The sequence below is a fragment of the Pagrus major genome, chromosome 11 (genome assembly GCF_040436345.1).
Source record: "Pagrus major chromosome 11, Pma_NU_1.0".
NCBI classification, from domain to species: Eukaryota; Metazoa; Chordata; class Actinopteri; order Spariformes; family Sparidae; genus Pagrus; species Pagrus major.
Genome location: NC_133225.1, coordinates 14,463,008 through 14,475,169, shown reverse-complemented (window position 1 = coordinate 14,475,169; position 12,162 = coordinate 14,463,008). Strand labels below are relative to the sequence as shown.

The 12,162-nt window shown below is 42.6% G+C and overlaps 1 protein-coding gene across 1 annotated transcript; it reads left to right on the top strand.

Annotated features, from left to right (window-relative positions):
- The first annotated feature begins 2,096 nt into the window (after positions 1-2,096).
- s1pr3a (sphingosine-1-phosphate receptor 3a) lies at positions 2,097-6,375 on the top strand. Its single transcript, XM_073476588.1, has 2 exons — positions 2,097-2,317; positions 3,294-6,375. The coding sequence occupies exon 2, from the start codon at positions 3,404-3,406 to the stop codon at positions 4,601-4,603; it is 1,200 nt and encodes a 399-aa protein (XP_073332689.1). The 5' UTR covers positions 2,097-2,317; positions 3,294-3,403; the 3' UTR covers positions 4,604-6,375.
- The last annotated feature ends 5,787 nt before the right edge of the window (positions 6,376-12,162 follow it).

Sequence of the window (12,162 nt, the reverse complement as noted above, 5' to 3'; positions counted from 1 at the left end):
ACTCCATCTGCTGAGGATCACATAAAACACTCAAGAACAGCCAGTAAGTGGTTAGTGTGGTTTTATTTTCGACACAGACATGTAGATTTATTTTCAATCCATGTGGGCAAAATATTGATTAATAAATTAACCTGAAGACCCCGCCAAGCATCAAGCATCCTTGCCCCCGACTCCCCTGCCATTTTTCCTGTTCTCTGAAGCTTTCTCTCTGCTTATGTTCCACTCATGCTCAGATTTCTTTTGACTTCGCCTCTCTCTCTCTCTCTCTCTCTCTCTCTCTCTCTGTCTTCCTGAATCTTCTCAGACTGAATGTGAAACCATGGCACGACCATCATGTGGGAAAACTTTAATAAAAGGCAAAGTGTAAACACTCAGTGAGAAGTAACAACCCCGAGCCCTGTGTTTCCACCCATTGCACAATCCAGTGGATGGAATAACAGCTTTTGGGAAATTGATGGGAATGTGCGTACTATTTTTTAAACACAATGCAGAGCCATCTCACAGAGGGGAGGGGGTTATTGGTGCGAGTGGGGGATTAACAGAGGTGAAGAGGGCACAGTCCTCAGCATCATCCACATCCAGCCGTGGTTTCTCCCTTGTCTTCTCACCACACGGCACCAGGAAGTTGCAGGAAAGTCCCGATTGGAATCAACAGGGATAAGACATGAAGGTGTGCCACATTTAACCCTGGCTCTTGTTCTTAAAGGAGAAAAAATATGCTCATTTTCAGGTTCATAATTTTATTTTGGGTTACTACTAGAATAGGTTTACATACTTAACTTACAGTAACATTACTTTCAGCAGTAATTGAACGTGTTTGTCCAGTAACGTGTTACCACCTGAAATTAAGATGTATTTCATCCTGGTCACACCCACTGGGTCACCAGCGACAGTTTAAACTTGTTCAAAGCGGCTCATAATGTTATGAATGTTGAAACTTTTGTCAATATGGGCATGTTGTACATGGTTAGATCGGTTAGATTCTGCACAATTCAGTCGTTTAGATCATTTGACGAAATGAACCAAAGAAGAAATCTGCCGGCGTGGTAAGCAAGAGAGACAGAAAAATCCTTGGCTCTGACTCTAGTCAGACTTTTAGATGTTTGTAGCCGAAATACAGTTTCTTTATGATCGCGTCAAACACAGACATGGCAAAGGCAAAAATATTTGCACTTACCAGTTGATAGTGTTCGTGACGCCAGTTGTCAAAAGAATATAAATGAAAATCACTAGTGTTATGTAATACATTACATTCTGGAAATAACCAGTCCAACATTGCTCATCTGTGACACATTTTCTTCAGAACAACTGAAGGAAAGTTTGACTCTTCGCTTCCCATCCCTTCCAATTAGAGAGGTCTGACCTATCTCACACTCTGAAGGGGCAAAGGGACCCAGTCATCTTTTATTTGAACAAAACAATGACTCATCAAATCACAGACATAAAATGAGTTACAATTTATTGCCCTGTCAGCGGAGGGGATAAATTCCACAGGAAGCCAAATAAACACACATCAGTTTGTGTTCTTTTGGAAAGCTTTGGAACGCAAGATTTGGCTTTCTGCGCTCCAACAAAATGAAGGAGGAGGAGGGGGAGTGTGGAGGTAGAGGCAGGGTTGGTTGAGAACCCTCCAATATTCTCACCGATCAAAATGAAGGTGACACATGCAGAGCAGTAGTTCAAAGCAGTCGACTATACAGTCGACCTTGAGGCCAAAATCTTGTTAGGACAAGTAAGTGCAGCAGTTCTTTATTGAGGTAACTTTTAAAAAAACACATTTGACAGGACAAGTTTAAGCACAGCAGTTCAATGACAGAAATGAGGTGCTCTCTGCTCACGGAGAACACCAACAAAACTCATGAAACTGCACTTAGAAATGGAACAAAATCCATCAAACTCACGATGAATGCTTGTTTGAAAAGCACTGTAGACATAAAGTGACACATCTGCACAGCATTTAAGCGTCTGGCGCGTGGCTTTGACCTCCCTCCTGACTCATAATTAATGGTAAAGACTAAATGGAGAGGTGAGGGAAGAGACCGCCCCGCCGTGTGGGAGGGGTGAGAACAGGACGGCCAGAGCTGGAGAGAGTCACAGAGTGGAGAGAAAAGTCCAGGATACAACACAGAGTGGATGTAAGGAGGAAGGCATTTAAGAGTTTTGGGAGACAAGACATGGACTTTTGACTTCACGTCGAAGATAATTTTTTGGTGATCTTATATTTTTGCGCGTCGTTACGCACGAGAGAAACATTTCCAGGTTCTGCAGATCTCACCACACCAGCGGGATGTCCAGATGAGAGCAGTGGCTCCAAAAGGTAAGATAAGTTACTGTAGCTGTGGTGAAGAATAACCGAGAGCTGTGCAGAGACTGAACGACCAAACTTTATTTAACTTTGAGCAACTTCATGAAGGAGCGAGCAGTAGGAAGAGAATAACCTATTAGTCATCTCTTTAACGGTGCGTATTAATCAGGGATGAACATAATTAGGTTTCATTATGGGAAAAACCTGTTGAGCAAACCTCAAGGATTACATGCACTCTAAAGGGTCATTTCAAGACTGTTTTGTCACCTTTAATTGAGGTTTATTTACAAGCAGTAAATACTGGCGCACAGTAGTTATATTGGAGGTGTTTTCAGTCAGAAGTTAACATTTATGGCGCTGGATTTACGAACAGCAGTAACTGCCACAGCTGTTTGTTCAAGATGCTGGGGGCAATAAACTCAGAAAGAACTTCTCTTTATCCACAGGTTCCTCTTTATTTTGTATTTTATTGATTTCTTTATAATTCTGTGTTTCATGGTGTGTTATATATATATTTTTTTGTTTTCTGAGTGCTAGTGCTATCTTGGCAGGACGCTTCTGTGGGAGAGATTTCTGCACCTTCTGGTTAAATAAAGTAATATTAAAGGGGCACTGTGTAGTTTTGGGGAACAACTTTTAATCAGAAGACTGTTTTTCATGTCTTAATTAAAAAAAAAACTAAATAAATGACCTCTTCGTTTTCTCGACTGATTAAACAAACTGACCTTAATGGACAACACATTTTCATACTATACTTATATTTGGCGGACCCTGCCACTTTTCTAGCTTCGAACAGTGTTCTGGGGACCTTATTTTCCTCTGAGAACAACTTGTTTATTCAGTTATGGAAAAACTTATGAGTTTGCATTAGTACCCCATCAATATTGAAAATATCAGAATTATTAGTTTGAATTTCTCTTTTTAAAGTGCCCCTTTAAAGCATAGCTTTTCAAAGTAAAAGTTATCTCTATAATCATTTGATTGGCAGGTCTGAAGGGGCTCTAAGATGCCAGCTGTAACCCTGCCAGGTGCCGTGTCCAGTGCTGTGGCGCCCTCTGCTGTGTGACCTAGGAAGGCCAGGAAGGGCAGGCAGGCGTCATGGGGAACATCCTGGAGGAAGGGATGAATCCTGTCATCGTCAGCCACTACAACCACACAGGGAAGTGGGACCTGCCTCGCAGCAGCGGGGCCTGTAAGAAGGCTGTGCTGCTCTTCATCTGCGTGCTGATTGTCCTGGAGAACCTCATGGTCCTGCTCGCTCTCTGGAGAAACAAGCGCTTCCACAGCCGCATGTACTTCCTCATTGGTAACCTGGCGTTGTCAGACCTGCTGGCCGGTGTGGCCTACGTGGTGAACATCTTCACCTCAGGACGCAACACCTTCTTCCTGACGCCGAAGCAGTGGCTGGCCAGAGAGGGGAGCATGTTTGTGGCCCTCAGCGCATCCACGTTCAGCCTCCTGGCCATTGGGATTGAGAGGCACATGACTATGGTGCGCTTGCGTCCGTGTGAGACAGCAGGTCGAGGAAGACTTCTAGGGCTGCTGGCAGCCTGCTGGCTTGTGTCAGTGCTGCTTAGTGCCCTGCCCAGCCTGGGCTGGAACTGCCTGGGAAACATGGACTCCTGCTCCACAGTGCTGCCGCTCTACGCTAAGAGTTACGTGGCCTTTTGCATCAGTGTCTTCAGCGCGCTGCTGGTGGCCATCATCATTCTCTACATCAGGATCTACCGCCTGGTGACCTCTAGCGGCCGCAGGGTGAGCAGCCGGCCTTCAGAGCGCTCGCTGACCCTGCTGCGGACAGTGGTGATCGTTCTGGGAGTGTTTGTCATGTGCTGGACCCCCCTCTTCCTCCTGCTGCTGCTGGATGTGGGTTGTAGCCCAAATAAGTGCCCCGTGCTCTACCAGGTGGACTGGTTCATCGCCTTGGCTGTGCTCAACTCTGCCCTCAACCCTCTGATATACACTCTGTCCAGCAGGGAGATGAGAGCGGCATTCTTCCGGCTGCTGTGCTGCTGTCAAAGCAGCATGGAGTCCACTGGGACTCCTGTGGTGGGCAACCCCCACCTGGGCACTGTCATCCCAACGGCGGAGAACAGCAAGACCAGTTTGGGTGGAGGAGGGGGCAGTGTGCCTGGCAAGACCACGCTGAATAGAGGGAAGGTTCCCACACCTATGAACTCTGACAACAAGCATGGAGACCCCTCAGCCACTGCTGTGCCTCACCCACCCGGACCTGCAGACCTGCTCTCAGCTGTGCTGGTGAAGGCAGGGGCGCTGCCACCCCTCAGCAAGTTCTGAGAGGAAGCACCTTAATGAGGCCCGACAGTCACACAGAAGTAGAACTGACATACTCCTGCTATCAGCCACTTTTTGTTAATGCACTACGGCCAGTGTAGCAGGAAGAAGATGAAGTGATGATATTCAGTTGGAACCACATAAATGCAGATTAGAGTACAATCAAATCAACCAAAGCCACTATTTTTATCAACTCAACAATGTTATTGACAGCACCAGAGTGACTGATATGTTACGTTTGTCTTACATGATGATTAATGATGACGTTTCAAAATTATGAATTACAAAAGGAGAATTTCATGGATTAAACCAAGCCCCAAGTTAAACCTCTTGGCATGATTCAACAGCAGATTATAATTAACTTTATTAGTGTTGTGTCTGTCAGTGTTTAATTGGTTCATTTTGTCATTATAAGCAGAAAAGATCAAACTGGGGCACTTTTTTCGCATGTGCTATATGCAAGTACTCTTAAAACGCCAGCGTTTTCACTCACAACCTGACTTGGTAAACTATTTATTTTCTGTGAAAACATTTGCCATCTTAATACTATTAGTATAATTGTTTGTTATAGTTTGTGTGCATGTAAACCATCATGGTACTAAGACTTCAATGTTGATTTTGTTACGATTTGAGATGCACTGTGAGAGAAAACATGACTAGAGCTGCAACGATTAATCGATTAGTTGTCTGAAATTAATCACCAACTACATTTATAATCGATGAATTGGTTTGGGTATTTTTTTAAAGGGAAAAAAGGCTAAATTCTTTGATTCCAGCTTCTTAAATATGAATATGTTCTGGTTTCTTTACTCCTCCATGACAGGAATCTGAATATCTTTAGTTTGTGAACAAATAATTGATTAATTAAGAAAATATTTGACAGATTAAATGGGCACTATACAGTTTTGGAGAAGAAATTCAAACTCAGAATTTTAATTATTTACAATATTAATGAGGCTATAATACAAACTCAGAAATATTTATCTTCTCCCTATCTGAATAAACAAGCTGTTCTCAAGAAAATAATGTCCCCAGAACACTGTTTGAAGCTAGAAAGGTATTAAAACAGTATGAAATTGTGTTGTTCTTCAAGGTCAGTTTGTTTATTCAGTTTATCATGTCATGAAGAGAGTTTGTTTTTTGAGTTTGTTTAGGCATAAAAAAAATTAGTCAATGAATTTTGGGAAACACTGATGAATATTTTTCACCATTTTCTCACATTTTAAACACCATACAACTAATCGATTAAGCAGGAAAATAAGATTAATCAACAATGGAAATAATGGTGAGTTGCAGCTTTAAAAAACACTGTTTACTGTCAAAGTTTTTCTTTTTTTGTCAGACTAGCGGCCTCATGAGGCTGCGATGCTCATTATGCACCAGAAAACAAAATTGTTGGATGACTGAAAAGTGAAGATTGCCATTAAAAGATTCTTAACCACCACTAGTGGGCGAGAGCGCAAAGAGTTGATGCTCCAGGTGTGTTTTAGGGTTCTGTTCAGTGGTTATCACCGGAACTGACTCATCTTTCATTGTCAGCAGCAGCTGCACTCTGAGCTGAATTAGCGTGGCTCACAACTGCACTCATGGACAGTTTTTGCTTTTTTTCTCATCAGCACATCTAGAAACCACTCACACGTCAACTAACCACTAGTGAATAGGAGTGTTGGATGTGAATTATTTAATGGCGGTAGACTGTAAATGACATTTCTGCCTAGGGTGGTGCAGTGCCTGATACCATTATATAGCAAATAAAATAAAATCCTATTCCCTTTTATGAGATTTTTGCATGTGTCATGTTTTTATATTGAAATCAATGACTTTCGATCTCTTCCTCTCATCCATGCTCGCTCCCTGTGTCGATCTTCTGCATAAATTGTCGAGGTGCATTTACAGGATATAGGATCTTTTACACCATATTAGTGGTAGATGTCTGCTTGTGTCAGTCAAGGTTCACATGAAAGCTTCAGCCATACATATATTAATGCATGAATGCTCTGATTTGTCAGTTCTACTCAGACAGGAGAAGAGAAATGTCATGTGATTTGCATTGATGTAATATCCAACTGAGGAGCTGATTGATGCTCTTTTATTCCCATTCATAGGTAGACCTGGGTCAGCCACTGATGAATAATGTAGAGAAACTTCTGATATTTATTTAAACCATGGGTTTTCAGCTCAGTGAGGTTGGGCAGCTATTAGTCATCAAAGGTTTACAGCATGCATCATTAAATCCTCTGGAAGTAAGTGTGACAAACCCAATTTGTTAAGTGATTTAAACAGTGTAAACACGATAATTTCAACATCACACACATTTGTAGAAAGGATTCGGTTGTCAGTGGTAAAATTCAGGAAAACTCAGAGAGGAAGTAGACGTAACTTTGTTTTTTAGATGCTGATGCCCAAAGACATTCAATCCATGTGTTTGTTTTTGTTCCAACAAACCTGCAGCAGTGAAGGTTACTTTGACTCGAATCGATAGATGAGCTGATTGCAGCAGAGTTCGCTGTTCATACCACAATGCACAGCAAAGAGCAGACAGGAGCTGACAGACTGGCATTTCATACTCACCTCAGCTGAAGGATGTGTCTGTGCTCCGCACCTCCAGATCTGATGAAAAAAGACAGCGAGGACGCGGTACCAGCCGAGCATTTCCAGCTTAAAGGTCACTGACTGCTTCCTGTCAGAAATGTTTGAATACTCTCGTTCCTAAATTAGCCGGGGATGATGGTGGCCTTATGCCATCTGGAACGTTGGAAAATGGCAAAATGTTGAGCTGTATAGCGCCATTTGTCTTCAGTGACTCAGTGATCTCCTCCTTCTGCTTCTCGTCATTCTCAACCTTCCTGTTTCCTCCTTTTCCATTTCAACACCACCATTAACCTGATCCTAATCCTTCATAGATTTCCTTTGGTTAAAATGTCTTCGTCGTCAGAAAGAATGTTAACAAAGAAAGCAATCCACACAAGTCTATCAACACATTTCATTGTCAGTATTTTGCTGATCAGTTGATCTACTGATGTATGAAAACATGCAAGATCCATGATCTCCATCATCAGGAGTTAGATGTGTCTGGAAACAACAGCTAGTATGACTGCTCCGTGGGAAAAATTAGACAACTAAGCTTTGATCAAGGTGGACTGTTGACAAGTGAATTAATTTAAGATGTTCGTTACAGCAGATAATATGTGATAATGGAGTCGTGTCAGAAAGTCTTTGCCATTTTGACTTTATAGGAAGATTTTGTGATCGAAGGGCATCTGCCCTGACCAGCAGCACACAGCTGGTGCCCTTTTTATTTTTTTCGCCCCTGCCCCTCAAACATCCTGAGTCTGCCACTGCATCAACGCAAAAACACATCTGTATGTGACATCCTATCCATCTCCAGAATAACTGAAGCCCAGAAATGTCCCCAGCACAGCGAAATACTTTGAAATAAGAAAATGCAGGCAGAGGGCAGCATCTCTGCAAACAGTCTATGCATTGTTTTGTAGGAAAATCCTGCATAGTGTACCTTTAAAGGTCCATTGTGTAGACCTTAAGGGGGATTTTGGGGGATCTGTTAGCAAAAATGGAATTTAATATTCATAATATTCTTTTCATTAGTGTCTATTTACCTGAAAATAAGAATAGTTCGTTACCTTTGATTGAGCTTTTTATATCTACAGAGGAAGCACATCTTCCTCCACCTCCCCCGTGTTGCACCGCCATATTTCTACTGAAGCCTAGAACAGACAAACCTAACACTGGCTCTGGATTCACGTTGTTAGCGGCCACCATAGAGACGAGAGGTATTTCTTTTGTTACAATCTGTAACGTCATCACTAAATCCCACACACTGGGGCTTTAAGAGCCTTCTTGTTCAATCAGACTTGACATGTTGTACAAAGTTGAAGAGAACTCATGAAGAATTCCTCGACGATCAAGACAGAAAAAATGACCAAGAAAAGAGTATTAAATTATGAAAATATTAAGTCACACTATGAAGACGAGGCTGAACATTTCTCTTGTCAGACTCAGACTTAGTTTCATCTTTCTTTCCTTCAGTTCTAAAATAAACACAGCTACGTGAACATTAATGAACGCCCCTTCATTTTAATCTTCCTCATGTCTCCAAGTTTCCAGCTGTGACAGAGTCCATTCCTCCAAACACCTGAAACAAACACCATGTAATGGCTGCATGCGCTAACTGGGTCAAGCACCTTAATAAATCATGTTAACTTAATAGCCGTCACCAGTCTGCTTTGTGGATTTAGACATGGTGGATTTGTGTCATTCTCTGTGCACAATGCCGATTTGCATATGACTAATGTGAACACGACAGAGGACAAGAGAATCACACCACCCCCTGTCATCATGATCCTGGCTTTGCACTGCTGTGTGGCGAGGAAGAGCGCATGCATGCGTGTGTGTGCATTTGCATGTGTCACGATTCGTGTATGTGTGTGCATCCGTGTGTGTTTGAGAGCAAAGAACAAAGACTCCATCTGGTCCGAGCCACTGAATGTGCCAGTATGAAACACTTCTGTCATTCTGAACTCCCTTTCTGAAGCCTCTCCGAGGTGGAGTAGGGCCAGGCGGTGAGCGGCGAGGGGTCCCATTTGAGGCGGCCGCTCACGCAGGGAGCCCCCCAGCTGAAACCATTCTCTCCTCTACAGCAGAGTCGCATCACTCTCACCAAAAGAGATCTGGTGTGTGACGATCCTCCTCTCCCACTCTCACCTCCATGGCTCTCCAATTCAATACGGTGTGATTACATGTGCAACAAAGAGAGTGAGGACCCCAGCAGACTTTGTTGATAAGCTCGCAGGGATCAGAGGGCTTTATCCAGGGAGCAGCTGGAGGAGAAGGCAAAGGTCACTTCGTAGGAGGATATCTGAAGGAGCTGGCTGAGATTTGGATTGGTGGATACTCCTCTCAGCATCCCCTGCGACACCCCACTGCCATTAATTCTCCTGTCTAGCGCTGATGAAGAAGAATCAAGTCGAGCTGCAGCAGGAATGCCAGAATAAAAAATAAAGAACATTTTGATCTGACAGTCTCAGTGGTGATTTTTATCTCTATTTTCTTTCTCCTGAAGCAACGACACAGATTTCTGTGTGCCTCACAGGGCTGCATCTAACATTTGTTCTTTCAATTTTTTTTTTCAATTTGATTGTGTTGTCTCTGAAATGTCAGAAATTCCCCAGAGCCCAGGGTGATGCTTTCAAATAGTTTTTTTTCTTGTCTAAAATAGAAAAACATTGAGAAAAAAACAGCAAAGAGAGCAACTATTTTTGGCTTTTAAAATGACCTAAATGATTAACCAATGTTTTCAAGTATTTATCATTAATCGACTAATTCTGTTCAGTGCCTTTGTTTCAGCAACTAATGTTTAACAGCATGAAAATGACCACAGATCTCTACATTTAGATAAATATGCTTGTTAATGTCAAAACTAAAGTGTGTTTTTCTCTTGAGGACAGGAAAATCATTGTGCAACCAACCATCATTGGCTATGGATTAATCTTATATTGTCATGCTGCTCATTTCACCTTCAAACGTGAAGCATTTTTGGTCTGTGCCCTGCATTGTTGTATTCATCACAGTCCACCAGTGCAGAGACATTTGCGGTGGGGGGGTGTGAGTGCTCCCAGTGGTGCCCCCATGGTTGAAAAATCGCTGTGAAAGTGCCCTTTTGAATTCCCCTCGGATAGATAAAAGATAGAAGATTACAGGCCCTCTCGGGTGCCCTTCCAGTGGACAAAACGTGGTGATGTGCCCTGTCTTCATGACTTTCTGTGCGCAGGTGCCCCGCCACATATGTGTGGTTCCCTTTTTATTTTTTCACCCCTGCCCCTCAAACAACCTCAATCCGCCACTGTGACTGTGTACTACAGTATATAAAACATAGGCTGGTCCTCACTGGCAACGAGAAAAGAACTACACACACATTTTTGAGTTTTTCAGTGTATCCTATGACCTGCCTCTTGTTTTAACTTTGAAATAACTGCTCTTCAGAACAGGACCATGAGTAAGTACTGGACCTAGGAAGACCTCCTTCCACTACTTTGCAACATAAAATGAATGAACTTCAAGGGACATCATGACTCTCATTCAGTTGCATGGATTTCAACACATTTTATGACCTTTTCAGAGATGTGAGTAATGATTTCTGATTCTTATATGTGCTTGTATGTTGTGTTGTGTGCCCCATTTGTGTTCTGTTGATTCTGTGATTGAATAAATGTTCAATAAATACTGGATATTTATTCGCCAATCTCAGCAGCCTCTCAATTCCATCCTATCATAACAGATAGATGGCAGGAGTGGATAAGCAATCTCCTCCAAATGATTCCCTCTTATACCCCCCCAAAAACCAGCAGCTGCTTACTCTCCAAACCCTCTCTGATTGCAGTCTCCTGGCAGGGCCTGACGGCATGCGCACACCTGCTCACACTGACCTCCAATCTATCTCCTCCACGCCTGCCTGCCACAACTGCAGGGATTAGCATGTCTGGGATAGGGGATAAGAGAGAGGGAGGACGGCGGCCTTTTAGTCCGACATACGTGTCCCGTCCCTCACTTGTGGCATTGAGCGTGTGTGCACAGCTGGTGGATTCCCTGACTCTGAGCATGTGAGCAGCCTGGAGGTTTGAGTCTTGTGTGAAACAGTGACCGGAGGTGGAGACACTAACGGTTGCCTTCACGTGTGCATCTCCTGTAAGAGTTAAAGCCCCTGACAATTTGTATCAAATACTTGTAACTAAATTAGCAACAATAAAAGTTAAAGTTCAGAAATAAACATCTTCGGGTAAGAATATTCAGCCCCCTTCAGTAACTCTGCTAATTCGCTCCATCAGGAGTGTGTGGGTGTAGTTTGATCTGACTGACAGCCTTGCAACAGAAGCAAACAATCACAAAACTGCCAACAGATGCCGGTTCAAATGTTGCTAAATTGCGACAGGAGCTCAGACAAAAACTGGTTCCATCTCTGGCAAAAAAAACGTGTCTTCATGTAACACCCCACTGCTCATAGTAAGACGCTGATTCAGGACCAACATGAGTATTTAAGTACTGTACAGTCTTCAGTAAAGTAACTTTGGAGGGAAATATGAAAGGGACACTGCACCAAAACAGTTCAGTTCACTTGTCAGGAGGAGTGCTTCTGAGCCTGTGAAAACAGTCGTTCAACAGTTGTCTTCCGTGATTGGGGAGTCTTAAAAAAAAATAAATAACGTGTGTCGACTTGTTTTTCCTTGTTTGTGGGGTCCAAATATTTCATGGGGACCAAAATGCTGGACTTCAAAACATAAATCAATACATTTTAGTGAGTGAAGACTCTTCAAATAAATAGTCAAAACTGTTTTGTCAGCCAAGGATTTCAGATATTGACCCCCTTTAAATATTTATCTACTAGGCCGACCTTTAATCTCTCTGTTCGGATGAAAATGTATTTCTTTGCAAGAGTTTTGGGCAAAATAGAAGTAATTTTGTTTCCATAGTAACCAATTAACATTAGTGCGTTTCTTTTGAGTATGTCAAATGTATGATAACTAAAAATAAAAATGTTTTTCATGGTT

Coding starts and splice junctions, on each gene's coding strand:
- s1pr3a (XM_073476588.1), top strand. CDS start 3,404: ATGGGGAACATCCTGGAGGAAGGGATGAATCCTGTCATCGTCAGCCAC.